Source organism: Microcaecilia unicolor, chromosome 12 (genome assembly GCF_901765095.1).
Source record: "Microcaecilia unicolor chromosome 12, aMicUni1.1, whole genome shotgun sequence".
Taxonomy (NCBI): Eukaryota; Metazoa; Chordata; class Amphibia; order Gymnophiona; family Siphonopidae; genus Microcaecilia; species Microcaecilia unicolor.
This window is the reverse complement of record NC_044042.1, coordinates 33,297,908-33,321,539: the sequence shown is the minus strand read 5'-3', so window position 1 is coordinate 33,321,539 and position 23,632 is coordinate 33,297,908. Positions and strand designations below refer to the sequence as shown.

At 43.6% G+C, this 23,632-nt stretch overlaps 1 protein-coding gene across 4 annotated transcripts in view; it reads right to left on the bottom strand.

Annotated features, from left to right (window-relative positions):
- Window positions 1–7,406: 7,406 nt before the first annotated feature.
- Window positions 7,407–23,632, bottom strand: part of HYOU1 (hypoxia up-regulated 1) — a 77,767-nt gene continuing 61,541 nt past the window's right edge. For all 4 annotated transcript variants that reach the window (XM_030221305.1, XM_030221304.1, XM_030221307.1 and 1 more), the window contains exons 15-25: window positions 23,388–23,448; window positions 23,188–23,270; window positions 22,840–23,010; window positions 22,337–22,524; window positions 22,065–22,152; window positions 21,774–21,896; window positions 19,727–19,860; window positions 19,335–19,419; window positions 13,593–13,851; window positions 10,572–10,661; window positions 7,407–8,491 (exon numbers count right to left, since the gene is read on the bottom strand). In XM_030221305.1, coding sequence (XP_030077165.1) covers window positions 8,439–8,491; window positions 10,572–10,661; window positions 13,593–13,851; window positions 19,335–19,419; window positions 19,727–19,860; window positions 21,774–21,896; window positions 22,065–22,152; window positions 22,337–22,524; window positions 22,840–23,010; window positions 23,188–23,270; window positions 23,388–23,448 — 1,335 coding nt within the window. In that variant the 3' untranslated portion in view covers window positions 7,407–8,438. The remainder of the gene's footprint in view (window positions 8,492–10,571; window positions 10,662–13,592; window positions 13,852–19,334; window positions 19,420–19,726; window positions 19,861–21,773; window positions 21,897–22,064; window positions 22,153–22,336; window positions 22,525–22,839; window positions 23,011–23,187; window positions 23,271–23,387; window positions 23,449–23,632) is intronic.

Sequence of the window (23,632 nt, the reverse complement as noted above, 5' to 3'; positions counted from 1 at the left end):
GACTTGATCACAAAAAAAAAAAAAAAAAAAAGCCTACCACAAGAGCCAGCAGCATCAGTTAACCACTCATGCATGCATATCTTCTCTGGAGTCCCAACGTCCTGAGCCATACAGTTTGTTTAGCCACAATGGTTGATGCTGCCGATCTGGACGCAGTATCATAAGTTGATCGGATGAGGTGGCTACGTAGACTCTTGCAAACTGAAGATACTGTGAAAGATGGCTCTTGGCCTGATGGAAATGGTATTAGTAGCAGTTTTCCTATTTGCTAGAGGACAGAACACTGGTAATGCAACATAGCCGATGTGCAACAATATTTAGGTTAAGCATTGTGCTTTTAAAATAATTTCTTTCATTAATAGCATCCAATGTCTTCAGCTGCTTTCCAGGTAAACTATAGACACAAATTCTGGAGGTTTTAATACACTTTAGCGCTGCTTCTGATCCTATGGAATGGAAAGGGAGTGGCCGATGATAATGCCCTGGGACCAATAGGACTTTGTTTTTAAAAGCTCTAGGTGTCTTGATATAGTGGGGAATTGAAAACAATGTTTCCCAGAGGGGAAAATGAAGCTCCAGCAGCATTTGATTAACTGGCATATCTACACCTTTGGTTAGAAGTGAGAATCCTTTCTATTGCTCATGATTTATGTAAAAGTCAGAGTGTTTTGTATGACTTTTCTAAGTATTTAGGAGCACACTGATGAATCCTCAGGAAAAGAGGGATTCCTCTGAATGTGGCAAGGTATGGAACCTACTGGCATTACCTCCCATTGATATTCATAAGTGAGGCTACAACCTGACAGAGCAACAAATGCCAAGTGCTCTGGAGCCCAAAAGGTCTGAGAAGGGACTCATCGTTCTATGGCAGGATTTTTAGCTCCTGAATTATGGGAAATATGGAGTGACTGAGCAAAGGAGGTTAGCGCCCCGTCTCTCACAAAACGTTTTAAAAGCTGTATAAATGATGTATGAGTCAGCTGACTCAGCAGCGGTAGTTGCGACAGGACCTGGAAACTACAGTGGCATCCCCATAAAAGAGGAAGAAACAACTTTGTTTTAGAAAGGAGTCCCTCCTGAGCGGAAGGATTGGCCTGTTTCGTTTTTGCCATGCCTAAATAGCAATATCAGGTTTGTTAATCTTTAAGCAGCTATAGTGCTTTATTTCTGCTTGTCCTTTATATTGATCTGCCACTGACTGGGCAACCTTATGACAGGTTTTGTTGGTTTTTACTTTCTCTGAATGTAACATAAGCTGGAACTAGTTTTAGTGTTGTAGAGCTCAAGGTTTTAGAAGGAAGCCTCATATGTATACAGGAATCATGGTTTTCAAATGCTGGATAGGCAAGCATAGAGCTTTGGTCGCATTTGCACAGGGAATGAGATCTGTGGCTGAGACAGCTGCTTGGAAGGAAGCTGCTTCTGCCAGTGCAATAATGTAAATAGAACGTCTGGGTAGAGTTTTAAGACCAGATTCTGTTCCTTTAGATTTCAACAGCTGTTGAGGATAGTAAAGGCCTGATTCACTCCCTCATTCTGTGCCTACTGGGGGGGGGGGGGGGGGAGATAGTATTTAATCCTTAAAAGATACATAGCACAAATCATAGAAAACCACATATTTTATTAAAACCATTTCTCAGCAGAACAGAAAAAAAAGTGTAACAATTCAAAATAGAAAAAAAAACCCCTCAACCAGCCTTCCTTCACCATCCCATAAAATGCTGGCAAAGCTAGCCTCCACTTCCAAAGAAACAGGAAGTTCACATAATGGCAAGAAAACAACTTCAAAATATTTTTCTCCGTCCTCTTTTTAAACATATATAGGGATTCAAACCTCATACAGAATCGGATTTGAGCCCTAGCACTACAAGACCTTAAGCATTACTGATGCTTCCTGTAGAGAACATAAAGCATAGAGAAACAGCCTAATTCTAATTATTAGAGCAGTGGGCTGAAATCAAGGGAAGCCAGGTTTCAAACTAGAGAATTGCACAGGGACAGAAATTTCACCCATCCCAGCCTGTCCCCACTGGAATCTCCTCCATCCCCGCCAGTCCCCTGTACTAAAATAACCCAACTTGTGGTAAAATAACCCAACTAAACAGTAGCCCATGTTGAGAACGTCCCCCTCTCAGTGCCTATGGAGATTTCAGTGCTATCATCCATATCCATTAATTTTTTTTAGTGCTATTATAATTGCTAAGCTAGCTTAGAAACACAAGGAAAGGATAGGTAGACTGACCTGGAACTGCACTTCCGCAGGAACCCCATAGGACCTGTGTCCATCCCTGCGGGATACCCGTGGACCTGGAGGGCATCCCCACGGGAATCCCACTAACCCCGTTCCTTTGCAGCTCTCTTTCAAATCCTAAATGTTGATACTTGTGATCTCGGGCAAGTCACTTAACCTGCCACTGGCTCAGGTACAAACTATAGGGACAAGGACATACCTCTTGTACCCAAAAGTAACACCTTGAGCAACATCTAAGGAACTATTTTCTTACACAATAACACACCAGAAACTGGTATGTGGTAAAGCAAACACTATAAGCTCAGGATAGGCATGCCAAGAGACCCATACAGAAGAATAAAACCATTTGTCTTAGGGTGATTTACTGCAGCTATAAAACTTTTCAATTAAATAAATCTATAACAGCTGTTGTAAAAGAAAATTACACTGGCCTGTGTGACAGCAAAGTTTGGGATCTGAGCTACAAAGCCAGTCTTTCCTAAATGTTCAGGCACATAATTAAAACTTCTTTAAAAGAAAAAAAAAGGGGGGGAGGGAGGAAGTAACGGGAAGCAAGACCTGTCCAATATAGGGGCGGGGGGAGGGGAAGCTGTACCACAGTAAACAGTTATTTTAGTTCTAAAAAGCAGGAAACAATTTAATCCTTTACTTCCAATTCAGCTGATAGAACAGTAATATAGTATCAAATTCCACTGAAACCAAAAACCTAAAATCAGCCTCAAAAGGTACTCAGATGCAGAGGAGGCATTTTATTTTAAAACAAACTAAAAGAAAAAAAAACACAGAGATGGGGGGCCTGGGAGTCTGGCCACACAACTCCATAGCTTCATGTTTAATTTTGACTCCCCTTAATTGCAACATGAGGGAAGTTTATGAACACAATATAGACTAGATTCTATATATGGCACCGAAAAAATAAGCACTATGGGGAAAATTCTATATATGGCAACAGATTTAGGCACGGTATATAGAATATGCTTAGTCAATATCCCAGCACCTAAAACTACATGCCTCCATTTACACGTAGATTTAGGCACAAAGGGCCATATTCTATAACTACTGTGTACATTTCGCAACGCCCACTTCCCTGTCTATAACCATGCTTCTTTTTGCCTGTGTGCATTAGAAGTTAGGTACAGTGAGTTACAGAATACGCTTAGCAAGCTGTGTGCATAAATTGTAATTATTGCCAACTAGTGCTCATTATTGTTATCAACACCGATTAGCTTGTTAAGCCAATTAAGTGCATTGTTATAGAACATACTTGGATTTTGACGCGGATCTTTAGGCATGCTATATAGAATCCGGGGGTATGCTCTATTCTTATAAACAGCGCTTCAAGTTAGGTGCAATTCTATAAATGGAAACAGCACCTAAAACTTTTTGGCGCAAGCATTTACACCAACTGAAACCTGGTGTAAATTCCAGCGCCTAAATTAGGCACAGATCAGGCATATACTGTAACAGTGAGCGTAAATTATTGGACCACCAATGCCCTGACCATGCACCTCCCATGATCACGCCCCCTTTTCAGATTCACGCACTAGAATTTACACACATCTTTGTAGAATTCACCTAGCAAGATGCATACGTAAATTTTAATTGTTGCCCATTAGTGTTGATAATTAACACTCAATCAGCACTAATTAATTTATTCAATTAACTTGGGCACACCCGCACTTTTGAGCGCCATTTATAGAATCCAGGGGTATATGGCTTGTGATCACAGCTCCCATATACACTGCTTCTCAATTGCTAAACACTTTCACCATAGACAGATATCCTTGTCCATGCTTTCTAGGTCCCTGTATAAAAGCAGCATTACCTATCCAAAATTGCTTTAGATTCGGGTAACTAATGGAACCCCAGGCAAGTAGGGGAGAAAGTCTAGGCACACTGCTCACAAAAAGGGGGCAGGGGAGCGAGGGACCTGGATACCGGAGTGTACACCCCAAGGTGCAAAGGCCCGAAGCCAGAAACAGTTGACCTCACCTCAGAGCCCAAACTGGCGTTGGGTCTGTTTTTTTTTTGTTTGTTTGTTTAAAAAACTAGAAGCAAAAACCAAAACTTCCCTAGCGCCCCCCCCCCCCCCCCCAAAGGAGGCCCTATCATGAATACTGGGCCACAACCGGTGCACCCACTAAAGTTAAGCAGGGTTGCACAGATTCACCTACCTCTGCTGGAAGACCGAGAAATACTGAGCAGTTCAAAGTTGCACAGTCCCTTATACAGGTGCACTACTCAATAGTTCTCAGTCTCCCTCTGCTGGTAGGAGTACATCTTATCTGCTGGTTGGGAATGGTCTGGAGCAGATGATAAGGAAAGCAGCATTATCTATCCAAAATTGCTTTATATTAAGGATAAATAATGGAACAGCTTTAATGAAACAGGAAGCTCTGAAGTCTATCAAAGCATCATTTGTTTTTTTTGAGATGGGCTTGAATAAGAGTAAACATTGCAACAAACACACCAACAAAACTGCATGCTGCAGCTATACTTCCATTTGGTCCCTGATTAAACCATCCCAGTATACCGTTTCAAATATACTACCATATTATGTGCAAGTTCCTCTTGCACCTGAAGGGAGGGGAAGGATCGATCTAATGTTACACTGGAGGGGCAGGAAGGTAATTTTACAAAGGATTTTCTGTGAGTCAAGGCTGTTTAGCATGGGGCTGTTTTGTAAGTATACATGCCAACAAGATGGAACATACTTATACAGGCACCACCTGTAGGTGTTCCTGGGGGGCGTACCTTGGGCAAAGTAGGGGTAGAATAGTTATTGCAATGTACCCCATGAATTTTATAAATATACAAGCACACAGTTAGGGGGTAATTTGATAGCAAGGCACCTATGGGTCATTATAAAATACTAACAGAAATCACACCTGGTTTCCTGATGTGGACACTACACTTGCTCTTGAGCAGGACTAACTGTTAGCACATTTTAGGCACAGATGTACATATTTTATAAAATGCACATGTAAATCCCAACTCAGCCAATGGATCCACCTAAACCAGGGGTGTCCAACCTTGGCCCTCACCAGTCAGGTTTTCAGAATTTTCACAATGAATGAATGACATGTATTTGCATACAATGGAAGCAGTGCATGCAAACAGACTTCATATGCATATTCATTGGAGAAATCCTGAAAACCTGACTGGGTTGAGGACCGATATTGGACACCCTTGACCCAAACTTCCTCTGAGTATGCCAACTCTACAAGTACAAATACTTCTAGATGGGACCTTATTTTATATATGAAAATAATTATCTTGATTGAATACACACACACACATTTATACCTGCTTTGGGGCAGGTATAAATGTGTTAACATCCGACATCTGCATGCTATTGAGGGTGATTCTGCCTCCCTATTTTATAAGTGCACACAGGTGTGTATGTTGCCTTCATAAAACAGATAAAAAAATGCACGTCCAATAAAAATAGCAAAAAAATTTTAAAATTAAATAAAAATTAAAAAACTACCAACTTTCCAAGTAAACAGGTATATCCAATAAACAAACAAATAGGCGTCCAGATTCCAGAATATGTAATTTTCAGTAAGGAGTCAAACATCTATAGTAAAAATGATCAGATCCACTTGTGTGAAACTTGATGCAAAACAGTTCCTTTCTATTCTTAACATTCTCTGCATAAAAGTTGTCCAAAAAAAATAACAAGGATCAAGTGGATCTGATGATTTTTTTTACCACAGGTGGTTACTTCTTACTGAAAATTACATATTAAGCCTCTTTTCTGAAGACCCCATTCACTATTTTTAAACATTCATAAACTATTTGTTTATTGGATATCCTTGTTTACTTGAGCAGGGTGGTTTTCCTTTATAAAATAAGCTCCTTTACACAGGCACCGAGTTATAAAATCAACCCCTAAATGCAGTGTAGAATTTTTATGGTAGAAATAGCGGTGGCCAAAGAAGTATCAACCACTGTAGTATGCTCTAGTGCATGCCACAGGGATATGCTATTTAATGAGAGAGAAATTATGAGCTGTGCCTCATTACATAAGACCCAGTGCCATCTTATATGTACATTCCTAGAATGAAGTTTAGCCTGATTCTCTGGAATCTGGTCCAAAAGCTGGTATAGGTACACACTAGTATAAAGTGAATTAAATTTTGAGATATCTTACACAGTGCAACACATCTCAGGACAGCAAGATGGCATTACCACATGTCCCAAATGGTAATCATGGAAGACTACAACACAGATTAAAAAAAAAAAAAAAAAAAATCTAACCACACCACAGAAAGCTGGGAAACTTAAGGGGGAAGAGGTACCTGCCAGATGCCAAGGCTATTCCTCATTCACAGTGGAGTCCCACACTGCGGCCACCTGCAGGGCTTCCGCAGTCTCACAATTTCCAGGTGGCAGCAGTGTGAAACTTGAGTGCAGATCAGTACAGTGCAGTGACCACATTGACACAGCCCACCTTAGGGATCTCCTAACGCATGCAATCTATTCAAATATTAAACTGCTTTTACTTATTTCAAGTTTATCAACTTTTAACAATCTGATATCTCACAACTGTGGAACAATCCCACTTCTGAGTAACATTACAGATTATTCACAGCTATATCGCACAAAGCTGAAAGATGTAAAGTTTCTGTTCCCTGGGAAGAGACTAGGGGGCCCTGTGGTAGCGCACCAAGAGCCCTTTTCCCACAGCGGGTAAAAGGTCAAAAAAGGGAAATGGCCGTGCAGTAAGTAAACAGTTGACACACAGCCATTACTGGGGGGGGGGGGGGGGGGGGGGGGGGGGCCCTTACCACCACCTATTTAAGTGACAGTAAGGGCTCCTGAGCTAACCTAGCAGCACATGGTTTAAAGACAAAACATTTCCAGATGTGCTGGAATTGGCGCGCACTGGGAGGCAGGCATTACCACTGGCTCCTGCATTAGGCCAGCGGTAGTGGCAGATTGACATGCAAAGCAGCAGTAGCTCCAACACCGCTTTGTAAATGGGCCCCCTAAGTATTGACAACTGTGTTAGAGGAAGATATCATTGATGAGAACAGTTCTCTGATTTTATAGAATCCAACTTGGCAGAATGGCGGGGCCGAGACTAATAATTAGGGAGAAGAGACATGGGCAGGAGGCATAAAAAAAAAGGAGGCAATTCAACACATTCTATTTTTCCAAAACACAAAACATATATTTTGTAAAAGGCCTTCCCTTCCAAGTTCCAGAAGTATACGTTTGTGTGTACATTTTAACTTTACTGAAATGTGGAAAAATAGAATCTAAAAGAATTACAAGGTGGACAGGTAGAACAGAACAAGACTATTAACAAGGGTTCAAATTTTCAGCCTAATCAACAGTATTATGGCAAATATTTCCCCTGGAAATTAGGGCCCCGTTTGTCCAGCATGTTATGTGGATCTGGGACAAACAAAAAAAATTCTGAGCTGTTCCTTACCATCTTTTGTTTCCCCTTTCGTATAGATTCACTGGTTAAAACATAATGAATGCACATGAAACAGACACCCATCATGTCTACCTGCTTTTCCTTTCTAGTGTTTGGTATAATTACTATATCTTTGCACCTTCAGATTCTGAAAACTATAAACTTATGTCTTTAATTGCACCAGAGTAACGATTCATCATGTAAGAAACATGTCTTAACAAGAACCACAAGAGAGATGAGGACACACAAAACAGCAAGCATTATTAGGCATTCAGCCGCACATTTATGAAAATGTGAGAAAACACACAAAATGATACTTTCCTAAATTTAGCAGCTTCATGTGTCCTGCTCACAAAAGATCACAAAATATTTGTGAAACTAAACAAGTAAAAGCAGTAGATTTCACAATGAGTGGCCCCCAGTCGTCCAAAAAAAAAAAAAAGGTTTTGCGTAGAGATCAGAACATTGTATTAATGCAATCTTGCATTAGATGTAACGGCACTGTATGGAAGTGCAAAGTGGTTTAATTTTACTGCACCTCAAAATCAACCACCATAAATGGGTGAAAGGGGTGGGGTGGCGACAACGGTGGACAGAAAAAAAAAAAAGGCTGAATTCTGCAAGTACCAGTGAAACGCACAGATAATAGAAATGTACATCTCTGCTGCACTGTATGTCTGCCCATCTGGTATGCTCTGCCAGGTCCATTACAAAAAAGTAATGTTAATAAATAGGTGGTGAGAAGGCGGTCAGAATTCATAACTCGTCAGTTTTCCGGTTTTCTTCAGGAGTCTTCTTGTTCACAGATTCTATAAAGTAAACACAAAATATAAATTTGTCAGAATCGGAGAATTTTATAGATCTGGAAGCTGTAACATTGTTGGGGGAGGGGGTGTCTTCTGTAAAAAAAAAAAACGTATCCAGTGTTTCTACTCCCAGTAGAACACCTCTCACCTGGGACAGGAAACTATAGGAAGTTATGGCTGCTCTAGAATGCGACAATGAGGTTAACAGAAACAAACAAAAAAAGAATAAGAATATTTTGTCAAATTTTATATTACCTGCACCGACTTCCAGTGAAGACCAGAGTAAAGTTAGACACACTTAAAAATTGAGGTCAAAAACTAATCAGGGTCATACTACATACTTAGTTGACCTGTTGGCTTGATGAACTAACTATGCTCTCTATGAAGTTTTTATTGTCTGTGCCTTCATTGGTGTAATGCCAGACTATTACCTAGAGGTCTTTAGCAGTTTCAAGCTAGCACTAGTTTCTCTCCTTAACTCTACCCCTGTTAAGTTCCAACCGTACAGCAGTCTGAGAATAAGCCTTCAGCACATCACTTCACCTTCCACTGCTTGGGTACAGACTTAAGGCTTCACTGTTAATACTAGGGCTCATGTTATTTAACATGGGTTAACTGGTTAATGCACATTAGTAAAGAAGGTCCTTAGACTCTAAGCCCCCTGGGAAAGGGAAATACCTACTGCACCTGAATGTAACTCACCTTGGGCTACTAATGAAAAAGTACAAGCTAAATATTTATGATCTAAAAGTAAAGGGCCAGCTTTTTAACTAAACATCTTCCTATTTTTTTAAGCTACAGATTGTGGCCCTCATTAACATGCTGAAAAAGAATAAAACTTTAGCAATGTTTTAAACCATTACAATGCAATGTTTGATTATCTGTGTGGCTGGCTTATCTTGCTTATCCACAAAAATGTTATTTATTGTAGTTTTGATTCTGCGGCTGTTATGAGAATCTGCTTCTATCACCAAGAGATGAGGCACTTAAGCTGCTCAGAGGGGATGGGGATGGGGATTGTTCAGTTAATTTTACTGAACACAGATGTTGGGAACCCTGTAACAACATTGTTAACAATAAGTCTAGTGATCATCAGTCTGGCCAGTAATGTGGATTTTGCCAGTTGTAGAGCTGAAATGCGCTGTATGTAGGAGGTTTGAGAAAGCATGCATAAGTGCCAGATTAATTTAAATTGTTGGACTTTGAGAAGATACTATGTGCTGGAGTGCAGAATATATTCCTCTAGGTCTGCATAGAGATTTGATAAAACCCCAACGGCAGTGTCGTAAGTTCAAATTTAGAGATGCCAAGTAAATTTTTTAGGCCCCCCCCCTCTCCCACACAGCCTTTACCTAGGAAAATTAGGTACTTCTTTAGCTAGATGAATCAGTCATGGAGCTACACATTTTCTATTCTCATTTCATATCCTGTATATAAAATTTGTACTGAAAAAGGGATCAAGACCTTCCTCGGTATTTCAAATTAGCCTTTCTTGAGGGTTCAAGAATTAAGAAACCTGTAGGAAGGTGCCCATTTGTCATCCTTTTGCAAATACATGAAACAAACAAAAAAAAACCCCACGTTTGAGTACACAAGAAAGCAAGGGAATGTGTGCTGGAAAGCTGCTTGAAGTATGTGTTAGCAAATCATAATTTACACACCATCTCTGCTGCAGAGTAAGTCTGAAAGCTAGAGTCACGTGACCCACATAACACTGACAAAATACTATTAAAATCATTGAGCATGATGAACTAAGCTGGGACCGGTCTACCTACCAAGCTGAAGAATAAAAGCACCTTACTTAAATGTCTGCATCATCCACGGGATTCCAGTGCCCCAAGCAACCAGTCTTCCTTACATAAGTAAGGATGCAGAGTGTTCTGCTGTGTAATATCCACCTGCACCGAGGCCTCACTGGTGCTCTATGATGCAGAGGCAAGCTCTGGTTTAACCCCTGCCAGCAATGAGGCCTCATCAGTGCTTTGTATATCAGAAACAAGTCGTGGTTTACCTCCCAGGTTAGGGGGCTCCAGCACCAAGACCTCATCAATGCTCTATAATTCAGAAGCGAGCCAAGGTTTACCTCCCAGCTCAGGGGGCTCCAGCCCTCTGTCTTTGCTGCTCTCCTCTTCTGTAGGGGGTTCCTTGACGGGACTTGCATCACCTGATTTATCTATGAGAGGAAAAGGACAGGGTAGTAAATGCACTGACTCAACAATTTGTTTTCACAACATACACAAGACACCAAGTCCCAGGCAATGGGTAAGAACCAGAACCGCAGGGTTTTGGATAAATTATGCTGCTGCTTCACGCATTGTGCTTCATCAAGGAACAGAACATAATCACATGTTGTTCATAAACATGTGGAAAACACACACACATATACATACATACACACACACATATATACATAGGCGCCAACTCTGTGGGTTCTCGAGCACCCCCAATATTTTCACCCGCTGGAAGTCGGAAGTTGCCAGCCCGACCTGCTCGGTGCCCACCCTCTTCTCCCTCAACAGTCCTCCGCCAGCCCGCCCTCGCCTTCCTGCGTGCCGCCCAGAATTTTAAAAGTCATCTTACCTCAGGGTCCCGGTGGCAGCAGTGAAAGGCGAGCAGGCTTGATGCTTTAGCCTTCCCTTCTCTCTCAGCTCTGGTCCCGCCCTCATTTCCTGTTTCTGCAAGGGCGGGACCAGAGCTGAGAGAGAAGGGAAGGGCTGAAGCACCGAGCCTGCTCGCCTTTCACTGCTGCCGCCGGGACTCCGACGCAGGAAGGCAAGGGCGGACCGGCGGAGGACTGTTGTGGGAGTAGAGGTCGGGCTGGGGTCGGACTGGCACTCGGAGGAGGGGGGGGATCTGGCACTCGGAGGAGAGGGAGGGGGAATGCACCACCTGTAAAAAAAAAAAAAAAAAAATTCAGCACCCCCAATCATTTTGAAAAGTTGGCTCCTATACATATTATATATATATATACATATATATATACATATATATATATATATACACATACACACATATACATGCACACACACAATGCACTCCATTTAAGTGCACTTCAGATAAGCGCATACTCTGTTTAACTGCATGCTGTACTTCGGTCCCGTTTTGTGGGCCATCAATTTCTATGGGGCCAAACCTTGGTTTAGCGCACCACTGATAAGTGCAAGATTCGCTTATATGCATGGTTTAAGACCGCTCCCCTGTAGGAAAGACTCCGCATAAGAACGCGCACAGAATATGGAAGCCAACTGTAGCGTGACAACAAACGAGATTTCAAATTTACCGCGCCTTTAACTGCCACAGGCAGAATAAGTGAAAGAATGTTGTTAGAGTGTACAGTGGAGTCGTCATCGTCGTCGCGCAACTGTAAGACTAACCTGGCTGAACGAATTAGAAAACAAAGTCAAGCATCTATTGCTAAAGAATATGGTGTCAATCCCAGTCAAATTTCAAGTATCTTGAAGCAGAAAGACCAGCTTCTGGAACACTGGCAAAACAATACAAATGGAAACGAAAACGGGCGGGAAAAGCTGAGGAGGTAGAAGATGCTCTTTGGTGGTTTTCTCAAATCAGGAGCAGACAGTTTCCTGTCAGTGGTCCACTGCTTATGGAGAAAGCTTACTAGCTAGCTGAAAGTCTTGGACTAACTGAATTCAAAGCCACTGTTGGATGGTTGGAAAGATGGAAGGAGAGGAACAACATAAAATTCAAGAAACAGCATGGTGAAAAACAAGACACTAATGACTTTGGTGCTGAAAATTGGGTTGTTTCAGTTCTTCCTACCATCTTGAACGAGTTTTCACCTCGTGACATTTTCAAAGCTGACGAAAACAGTCTCTACTGGCGAGCAATTCCCGATGCAACACTTGCATTCAAACAAGCCGAAACTACAGGAGGTAAAACGTCAAAGGACCAACTGACAATCCTCCTTTGCTGCAATATGGATGGGATTGAGAAGCTGGAACCACTCGTCACTGGAAAGAGCAAACAGCCCCGTTGCTTCAAGAATATTAAGCGACTTCCTGTGTCATACAAGGCTAACGCAAATTGGAAGCAGTGGCTAAAGAAGTTAGACACTAGAATGCGGGCACAAAAGCGTCAGATTTTGCTGCTTTGTGATAATTGTGCTGCACACAGTGATGATGTCAGGCTGTGTAACGTCAAGGTGGTCTTCCTGCCACCAAACACTACCTCTCAGATCCAACCTATGGATCAGGGTATAATAGCCAATTTCAAACAACATTATCGGGCTCTTGTGCTACGTCATCTGATGAGTGTTATGGATGACCAGACTGGCAAGGATAAACGTGCTGTTGAACTGGCTCGTAATCTATCACTGTTGGATTCGCTACATATGCAGAAAGAAGCCTGGAATCATGTTACACAGGCAACCATTGTGAACTGCTACAAGCAGGCAAGCTTTGTTAGGGATGTGGAGAGGGACGAAACAGATGCAGCTGTTGCAAACGCATCAGATGAACAGGCTATTGACATCCCAGCCTGTGTTACTGAAGAGGAGTTTCATCACTACGTAGCTGTTGATTACGATCTACAAACAGCTGACGACAGCACTGATGTCCAGATATATGCCTACACGCAGGCAACAGCTGATGATGAAACAGATGATGAAATGAGCAGCGAGGCACATGCTGATGAAATTCAACCTCCTCCTGTCACTTTTGCAAGAGCGCTGGAGAGTCAAAACTGTGCGGGCCTATCTGGAGGCCACTGGATGTCAGTGCTATGACAGTTTTACCGTCTGGCAGACGTAGTCTATGGAACTCACAGACACAACAGTGTACAGAGGACTATAACTGATTACTTCAAGTAAGCCCAACGTCAGTTAACAGAGACTGTATACTGTATGTATAATAATAAACAGTACTGTACATGTGTTTATCAGATGTCAAGCTTCTTTAGGTCACAACGGTTAAGTACATGCATTTCTTCCTTCCCAGCCCCTTGCACTTAAGCAGATTGCACTGTGTGTGTGTGTGTATATATATATATATATATATATATATATATATATATATATACATAAACCATCATGCCCCATCCCTGTGTATACTTCTTCCTTTTGCCTTCCAAGTATCTGCTTCCTCACCTTTCTGGCTCTCCTCTGCAGGGGAAATTATTTTTTCGCTTTCTGCAGAGGATGTTGTGTTTTTCTCTGCTTCTGTTTTTGTTGTGTTCTTTTCTTTGTCCTTCTTGTGCCTGGGTTTGGCAAACTTGGCCTTGTTAAGGAGGTACTGCACCTCACGGTCCAGGGTTGCCAACTTCTGTTCAATGTCTTTGGACAGTAATAGTGGTTTTTGTGATGGTGGCAATTTCTCCTGTTCTGCCAATGTTTCATTTCTCCAGATCTGTAAAACATTACAACAAAGTTAATACAGTGACTTCCCAATCTTTACATCTGTGCACAAGAATATTGAAACCGTTAACGTGAGTTGGGCAATATTCATATCTAAACTAAAAGGCTCAAAAACTGAACACATGGTATACATTTTAATGAACCCTTTGATAGTCATGTATTTAAGGAGCCAAATAAGTTTTAAACATCTATAATTTTTCACATGACTTACAAGGTGCCAATTTTATACAATTTTCCATGTGTAAAGGAGAAATTAGGTCTTAACCTGAATTTTCTGTTAGTCCTTCCCACTATTCCACTACCTGTGGGATAGTTGTGTCCATCAACCAGCAGGTGGAGATAGAACTCAAAACTCAGCTGAGATATCTCCTAGCATCCAATCCAGCTCTCCTCAGTATTTATTTAGATAAATAGTAAGGATAAACTCAGAATAAACACAACTACCTTAAACAACTTGCTAACACTAACCAGACGAGCAAGCATGTGTGGACCTCTCATATCTCTGGACTACTTGTACAGAACAAGAGATACACAGGAAGCACCATGCAAGGTGACAGTCATTATTTGACCCATTACTTTGCACCGATCAAACATCTTGGAAACCTCGGGTGGGCCTCTGGAATAGTGGGAGGGATCCTTGCGCCACCACCCTGAGGGCTGAAGCCCCATAACTGGCTTCCGAGAGTGCTGCAACATCCACCTGTAGTGCTTGGCAAAGGACTTAAGTGTCAACCTTGTCACCGTCTCGCAAATATCCACCAGAGACGGTAAGGCAGTTCCTTCTCACCTCGTACAATGAGCCCGTAAGGCCTCAGCAGCCTGCTTCCCAGCAAGCAAATAAGATGACACCATAGTCTCCTTTAGCCATCTAGCAATTGTGGGCTTGAAAACCACTGTACAATTTGCAAAATTCATTCATGACTTCCAGATAGCCACGTGAGCCGCTGAGAGACTTTGAAGATGCACTTCTGCCCAGCTCAGTAACTCTGCCGCCTCTTCGGCCAGCGCTCTTGCTCCTCGTTCCCCCCTGCAGATTTACATAAGCTACGGCTGTTGCGTTGTTGGAAAGAACCCTGACCGCCCTGCCTTCAAGAAGGGACAGAAAAGACTGGAGAGCCAACCGAATCGCCATCTCCAGCCGGTTGATGGACCTGTGAGCTTCCTCCAACAACCCTGGGCCATCTGGTTGAGGCAATGACCTCCCCAGCACCCCGCGTCCGTGGTGAGAACTACCCAGTCCGGAGGATCCAGAGGAATGCCCTTCAGTAGATTTGGAGTATGAAGCCACCAGCGCAGGCTGCGACGAGGCGCCTCTAACAGAAGTTTCTCTTCCAACTCCTGAGTCTGAGGAGACCAGCGATCCAGCAGAGCCACTTGCAGTTGAAGCATATGGGCCCTGGCCCAGGGGACTACTTCTATCGCTGCTGCCATCAAACCCAGAACCTGGAGGTAAGAATGGGCCAAGGAAGCCCTCTGCGCACAGAGCAACCGAATCTGCCCCTGCAGCTTGGACATTCGAGCGGATGTCAGGAATACTTGACCTTTCTCCGTGTCGAACCGCACCCCCAGGTACTCCAGGGACTGAGAAGGGACTAGCTGATTCTTGGCCGGATTCACCACCCAGCCTAGCGATTGCAAAAAGGACACCACCAGTGCGGTCGCCTCCTTGCTTTCCGACCTCGACTTGGCTCGAATCAACCAATTGTCGAGGTAAGGATGACCCAAAATACCTTGCTGCCGCCACAACCACCATTACCTTGGAAAATGTGCGAAGAGCAAATGTGCGAGGAGGGAAGCACACAAACTGGAAATGCTTCCCTAAAACAGCAAATCAAAGAAAACACTGATGCACTGCCCGGATGGGAATGTGTAGATATGCTTCCGTCAGGTCTAACGAGGTGAGATACTCGCCTTTCTGAACCGCCACTATAACCGAGCACAAAGTTTCCATCTGAAAGGAGGAGCCTTCAAAGCTCCATTGACCCTCTTGAGGTCTAAAATGCGCCGAAAGGAGCCCTCCCCTCTTGGGCACCATGAAATAAATCGAGTAGCAACCCGTCCCCCTTTCCCTTGGAGGAACGGATATCACTGCTCCTAGGTCGATCAAACGGAGCAGAGTGTCTCGCACTGCTCTTGCTTTGCACCGAGAGTGACAAGGAAATACTAGAAAGAAATCTGAAAGAGGACTGTCGAACTCTAGCGCGTAACCATCGAATACTACCTCCAGGACCCACTGGTCCGAAGTAACCTGGACCCACCTGTGGTAAAATTGATTCAACCGAGCACCCATGCGTACCAGAGGCTGGGCCCCTGCAACATCATTGGAAGTATGGACCAATCCAGAAGTCCCCAAAGAGGAGTCCCGTCCACCACGGCGTCCAACCCGAAAGGGCTGAGTCCTCTGGAAAAAACAACTTCTGGACGATCCACTAGACCTACCCGGCCTATACCGCTGCGCTTCTCGAAAACGACCACGCACAGATGTCCCCCTGGCACCTGACTTCGTACGTAGCTTTGGGAGACGCGGAACCTTAGCTTCACCAAAGCCCCACACCAACTTATCCAAATCCTCTCCAAAATGGATAGAACCCTTAAAGGGGAGCGAACAGAGCTTGGACTTAGAAGCCGCGTCAGCGACCCAACCCCATAACCACAATGCTCGATGGGCTCCTACCGCTAGGGTCATATTCTTTGCCGACGCCCGTAACAAATCGTACAGCGCATCTGCCAAAAAAGATGACCCCATTTCCAACTTAGCCAACTCCTGAACCCAGAAAGTCCTATCAGACCCTGGACTATCCAGAAGCTTCTCAGCCCAGCGGAAACAAGTGCGAGCTACCAGACCTCCACAAACTGAAGCTTGAAAAGCCAAGGTCGACAAATCAAAACTCTGCTTAAGAAAGGATTCCAATTTTCTATCCTGCAGGTCCCGTAACACGGCGCCACCATCTACCGGAATAGCTGTGGCCTTAGTGACCGCCGTTACCACTGCAGGAGGTTTCAAAGAATCCCTATCCACCTGGGGAAGAGGGTAGAGCTTAGCCATGGCCCAAGCCACCTTGCAAGGTGTATCTGGAGAAGCCCACTCCTGCACCACCATGTCTCTCAGGTCAGAGTTCATAGGAAAAGAGCATGGAAGACACCGAATCCCCTTGATCAAAGGATCCACTTGCTTCACCTCTCCCAGAGGAACCTCTGTAGGTTCAAATTTTAGGGTAGTAGAAACCTGATCAATGAGCTCTGATAACTCACCCCTATGAAAAATCAAAACCACCGAGGGGTCCTCATCTGGCAAGGACACCTCTTTGTCCTCAGCTGCCTGAGCTGACAGGGACATCTCCTCCAGCTCACTAAGATTCCCCTCAGAACCTGTGAGAGAAAAGGTCTCAAGATCCTCTGACCAATTCAAGCGAGGTCTTTTCACTATCACCGCTCCTGTTCCTTCACCAGGGAGCTCCATGCGGGATGGGTCCGCCTTCCAGGCCTGGAACATGGACCATATAAATTCCGGGGGAAAACCCATCCCCCCATAGGCATCTACAGCTGAGGATGGTCCCGGAACAGGGACTCCCTGAGCAGACTGCGTCGGATCCGCCGTGCGGGTCGATTCCAAAATGGCAGCAGTTCGCGCCAAAACCGGGAGCAACACCGTCAGACTCACCTGAGCGGCCAACTCAGCAGGAACCTCTGCCGCTAACAGCGGAGGCGCGGAGGAAGGTGGCTTGGGTTCCCCACAAAACCTGCACTGACAACCCAGTGCTTCCAGACCTCGACGAGCGCAAAAACGGCAATGGAGGAGTTTCCCTGACATAACTAAAGAACTGTAACTCAGCCTAAAGCCCAAACACACACACAGACACCCACGGCTCACCACCCGCCTCGACTCTCCCGGACAGCCAGAAAGTCTCCGGTTCAAAACCGGAGGAGCAGCTGAATTCTTTTTTTTTTTTTTTACTTTGAGCCCCGCTGTTGCTGGCTGTAAAGCACTCAAGACTACCGCCCTACCACGGCAGCCGAGTCACAAGGCTGCCCAAGAGGGAGAGCTGGCTAGGGGGAGGGACCCGGCCACCCGGGTGTGACACCCCACGAGGTACAGTAAGAACCCCACAGGACCCCCATCCCAAGAACAGAGGAAACCAAGCACAGGGATTCTCTTTTTTTTTTTTAAGGAACTAAAATAGAGAAAAATAAGGCAAAGAAACCCCTAGGGCCTACCAGACCGGACAAGCTGCACAGGCTGCACGTCTACCCTCTGCTGGAGACTGAGAAATACTGGATGGATATGGTTAGGCACAGGTTATATGTACAGTGTTCAAAGTTTAGTGTTCTCAGTCTCCCTCTGCTGGTAGGCGTGCATAACCCAAGCGTCTTGACTGGTCTAGAGGGTTGCTGAGGAATTGCTGATTAGCTCCAGGCACCATAGCTCCCAGTTATAGATAACTCACTCAGAAAAGAGGAAGATAAAATGGTCACCATTCTTGCATTTTTTCCACAAGAAATGTGGGGCAGCATGGCTGGCAGCAAAATCTTTTGCTCCGAATTTGAAAGAGGCTGTGAATACTTCCACCAGCATGCAGCACAGGTTGAAGTGATGCGATTGCCACACTGGGACAGTGTCTGACATGCTCCATTGGGTCCTTCAACCAACTGCTCTCAGAACACTGCCATCGCAAAAAAAAACCAAAAAAAAAAAAAAACGAAACAGCTATGAAGATGCACAGACTGCTTGCTGGGCTGACCTCTGTACTGCTGAGGCCCAGCCACAATATGATCCACCCACCTAAGATCCATCAAGCCACATCAACAATAAGAGGCCCCCCCTATCCCCCCAGCACATCTGCTGCTCATCTTAGGCCTGAAGGTACTGCTATAGTACTGCTGCTCTTCAAATAAAAGACTTCCTATCCTTATCCTTTCTGAGCTCTCCAAGCCCTAAACCCCTCAAACAGACCTAAAGAGAGGGGAGATTAAGAGGGGAGTTATTCTCCTGCAGGGGAACCCAACTATACTATGGGACCCCTCTCTGCTCAACTGGAGATCAGCTAGCTGGCCCAGGAACACATTTTTACAGTCCAGGAACTGAGTATTCTTTCCCTCACCATCTTCTGCAAATACTGAGAAACTAAGGCTGTACAGTGCCCTTAAGGGGCAGAGCTCAAAGTAGTTTTTTCTCTGTCTCCATCTGCTGGTTCAAAGACCCCGTGATCACATTATAAGTGATATATGATGTCTACAGTGTATTATACTATGAATATCATCATTTTATAAGAGCAGATTGAGTATGTTATTCACCAGAACTTCAAGCAACGTGTTATACTCAGGCCATAAACTGGGGGGGTCCCTTAATTAGCAGGTTGCAGCTCCCAACAATTTATCCAAATTGGAGACATTAGGGAGCGGGGTGGGAGAGACAGCAAAAGAACACTGCAGAATAACACCAGAAGCCTTTATTTTATCCCTATGCTTCCTCTTTACCCATGTTTCATTGATCACTTTCTCCAGTGTGCTGAACTCCACTTCAGTAAAGATCTGATCAGGCTCTGGGATCATTCGGGCACCCCTAGAAGACATAAGGAAGTTAGTTTATACAGAATATGAATATGAATGCAGTTTTATAAAGTAAATGTGTCATAGAGAAATATCACATACACACAGGCTAGTCTCCCATAACTAAAAGATTACTCCGCAAGTCAGGAAAGCAGCATATGTAAGTTAAGGCACAGAGGTATAGTGGATCGGTATATTAAATGGTAACAAAAAGCTTCACATGTTACAAAGAAAGCTATAGAATACATGCTCCTATAGGTATTATCATCACCAGCTACCTCCTCTCCTCTCCCAACTATCAGTTTAGAAAGTCTCCTTACTTAAGGAAGATGCTGGAGTGATTGAGGAGACTGCTTAGAGCTGATAGGCGATCTGGCCACTTTCTCCTTTCTTCCACTCGAAAGAAGAGGTTCTTGCAACTTTTCTTGAGCTCTGAAAGCTTCTCTTTCATCTCCTAATAACCAGAGAGGATAAGGGATCATTAAAATTCTCTTGTCTCCAGTGATCGTTAGTCCTGGGATGGATGGGTATACTTTGGACATTGGAGACAAAGCTGCATTAGGGCTGATTATGTTTGTTGAGTTTATATTTTTGGTCTTATTGTTGCAATGTGTACATATATTTGATGTTGTATATTTATGTATTATATTGCTTTGATTTTTATAAATTCTACTATATGCTGGTATAAACCACTTTGATTGTCTAATCAGAAGAGCATTATATTTGTAAACTTGCTAAGAACGTTAAAAAACACACACACACTTTATAACTCAATTAGCCGTTAAGCCCGTAAAAATGGGCGAGTATTGCAGCCCTCCTCTCTCCCCTGGCCTCACCCCGTCCACCGATCCTCCCCCCATATTCAGTGACCCTCCTCTTTCCCTTGGCCTCCCCCCCATTTCCAGCAACCCTCCTCTGTGCCCTGCTCTCACCCCAAGTCCAGCAACCATGGCCTCTCCCCCCTGCCTTCCCCCCATGTCCAGCTACCCTCATCGCCGCCGCTCCTTCCCCCCTCCATGCAGGGGGCCCGATACGGAGGGGGAGGCGGGGATGGGGGGGGGGGGGCAGGAGGTTGTTTCGCGCGATATTCCTTTCCAGGCGGCGTCCGACAATTCGACTCCCGTTTCCCTCTCTGCTCCGCCCTCTGATGTCATGACGTCTTGACGTGAGGACGGGACAGAGAGGGAAGTCTGTACTGCGCATTTGCAAGTGAGTACGATCACTTGCCGTTTATATATTTGATGATATAAGGTAATACGTTTTTCTGATTGTCTTAAGTAGAGAGAGGAAGAATTAACTTATGTTACTGTTGTATGCAAACAAGAGAGGTTGGGATGGGGAGGAGGAGGGTGTTAAAATGTAAAGTGTTAATTAAATATTTCTATTCCAGAAATGGGATGCAAAACATAGGCTGATTGTATGTACTTGATTTCTATTCCAGAAATGGGATGCAAAATGTAGATCGATTGTATGTACTTCATCTTTATTCAATTTAACAAAAAGATATGCTGAGTCACCCAGGTCCACTGAATCCAACATTCTTCCTCCAATAATGGCTAGTCTGCATCAAGTACTCAGCAGATCCCAGATCTATTTCTTTTACTTTGGTTCCAGGCATGCACGATGCCCTCCCAAGTCTATTGGGCTCAATGTTTTTTTTAATGAATTTTTCAACCTGGTACTTGTCTAAATCTCTTTGAGCCTGCTATATTAGTCACCTTGACCACATCCTCAGGCAACATATTCTACAGGTTAATTATAAGTACCATGGGTGGGGGGGGGGGGGGGGGGGGGGGGGGGAAACTGTCTGATTTATTTTCAATCTGCTGGTGATTAGTTTCATGAACTGTCCTCTTGTTTTGTTTAAAAGGTTTAACCACCATTCTGTTACATAACTTTATGATCCATAAAACTCTTTCCAAAAATACTAGGACTAGGGGGCACGCAATGAAGCTACAAAGTAGTACATTTAAAACAAATCTGAAAAAATATTTCTTCACTTAAACTCTGAAATTTGTTGCCAGAGAATGTAGTAAAAACAATTAGCTTAGTGGGGTTTTAAAAGAAGGTTTGGACAGCTTCCTAAAAGGAAAGTCCATAAGCCATTATTAAGATGGACTTAGGGAAAATACACTGCTTATTTCTAGAATAAACAGCATAAAATGTATTGTACTGTTTTGGGATCTTGCCAGGTACTTGTAACCTGGATTGGACACGATTGGAAACAAGATGCTGGGCTTGATGGACCTTCAGTCTGTCCCAGTATGGCAATACTTATGTTCTTAATTAATCATGAAAAAGATGCAACTGCACAGTGAACACCCTTGTTGGGTAAGATTCTTCTCCCCCCAGTCTCATCTGCTATACCTTGGTTGTGGCTGAAAAACCTTCATCTTCCAGCCAGGTGGAAGCCTGGCTAAGTTTGCTGGAGATGTCTTCTCTCTCCTCTTCAGTGGAGACAAACTGGTATTCTTTCTGGTACAGCTTATCCTGATTGTATGACAGAGAAAAAAAATAAAATCCAGCAGCCCCCATACCACCATGGAAATCAGTCATTCAAAGCCCTATCCTATCAATCTGCAAACAGCATGCACTAGGACTGTTTGCCTATAGAACCTCTTTACTGCAAGGTTAGGCAGGAGTCCTTTCTTTTCTTACTTGAGTTTCAAAAATGAATGCCTCTAGACTATTGGCAGCCTTTTCTTTCTCTTGCTTCTCCAGGTCTCTGTCTGTCAAGTCCTGAAGCCTAAAACAAAAATGAAAAGCCAGAAAATCAATTATAGTGAAGAATCCACAGCAGCCTTGCCCCAGCCACACATTACTTTGGCAAAATCTTGTGCACCATTTCCTGGGTCTCTGTTCTATCACATTGTCATCCTAAATCTGTGTCAAGAAGATGGTGGGGCGAACAGCATAACATATACACTTACTTTTTCATAGAATTCTTAAATTCTTCTTCCAGAGGCTCTAACACATCATTTACAACCAAGTCCACATGGATCTCATCCACCACTTTCTGCTTCTTGGGGGCAGCCGGTCTTTTAGCAGCTTCTCCTTTTGTTTCAGCTTCTGGGCTTTTAACATCCTCTTTCCCAGCATCATTTGTTTCGTTACCTTCCTGGGATAAAAAGAACAACATAAAGATGCTAGAGCCAATTGTGCTCTGAACAGTTTGTCCCAGTACTTAAAAATCAAAATTTCTCTAGCATGAGTTTAAAATCACTTATCAGAACAAACAGGCTGCAGACTAGTTTCCACTGAATTGTTTTATTTGTATAAATTAAACTGATAGCAACATGTGAAATAAATCTCCTGATTAAACATTTTGAGTACAGACTACAAGCATATCAGTTTCACTTCATTTTGAGATGCATTCCTCATTTATTGTGAGATAAAATACACGCCCTACCTGTATGACAAACAAGCTGCTTACCTGCGATTCCAATTTCTCGCCTTCACCTCTCTCCTGCTTCTCGTCAGTCTCAGATCCACTGTCTGCCTTATCCTGTACAGGTTTCCCTTCCTCACCCACAGCTTCTGCTTTGTCTGCTTCATCTCCTTGTTCCTCCTCTCTTCCTGCCTCAGCTTGGCTCTCCTCTTCCTCCTGTGGATTAGGACATTCATTTACACACTTCTTGCACAGAATATAACCAGTGAGTCTCCCATGCAGTCAAAGCTTTTCTCTCTACCCCTCTTCCTTTCACCCCTCCCTACCCCTCTATTCCTCACATTCTGTGGGTGCAGCATCTGTGATTTCACCCCAAAATCCTGCTTTGCTCACCTGCACAGTTTCTGTTGCATTCTCTTTATCTTCAGGTAGGGTGCTTCCACCTCCAAAGAGGCTAGAAATTGTATTTCCAAGTTCTGAAGAGACAACAGCAAAAACAGATTGTTTTATAGATTATATGATGGGGGCAATAAACCAAAGTATCAAATACAAACCCTCCCCCCCCCCCCCAAAAAAAAAGTAATCCCAGTTACTTGTTAAAGTCGACTCCTCCTCTGGTTTTTCTTCTATGACAGTTTCAAACACTGACTCCACCTGAAGAAAAAAATAAAAGGTAAGAAGAATTCAGGAGATGGTAGAGAAAGGACACTGTTGTAGCAATATAATATATGCGGACACAAATCCATTTACTGAGGCGGAACAAACAGATAAGATATAGAAAATGTTTTATTTCTCCTTTTTACCACTTAGGCTGTTGGCTTCACTCCCCATCAGAAAA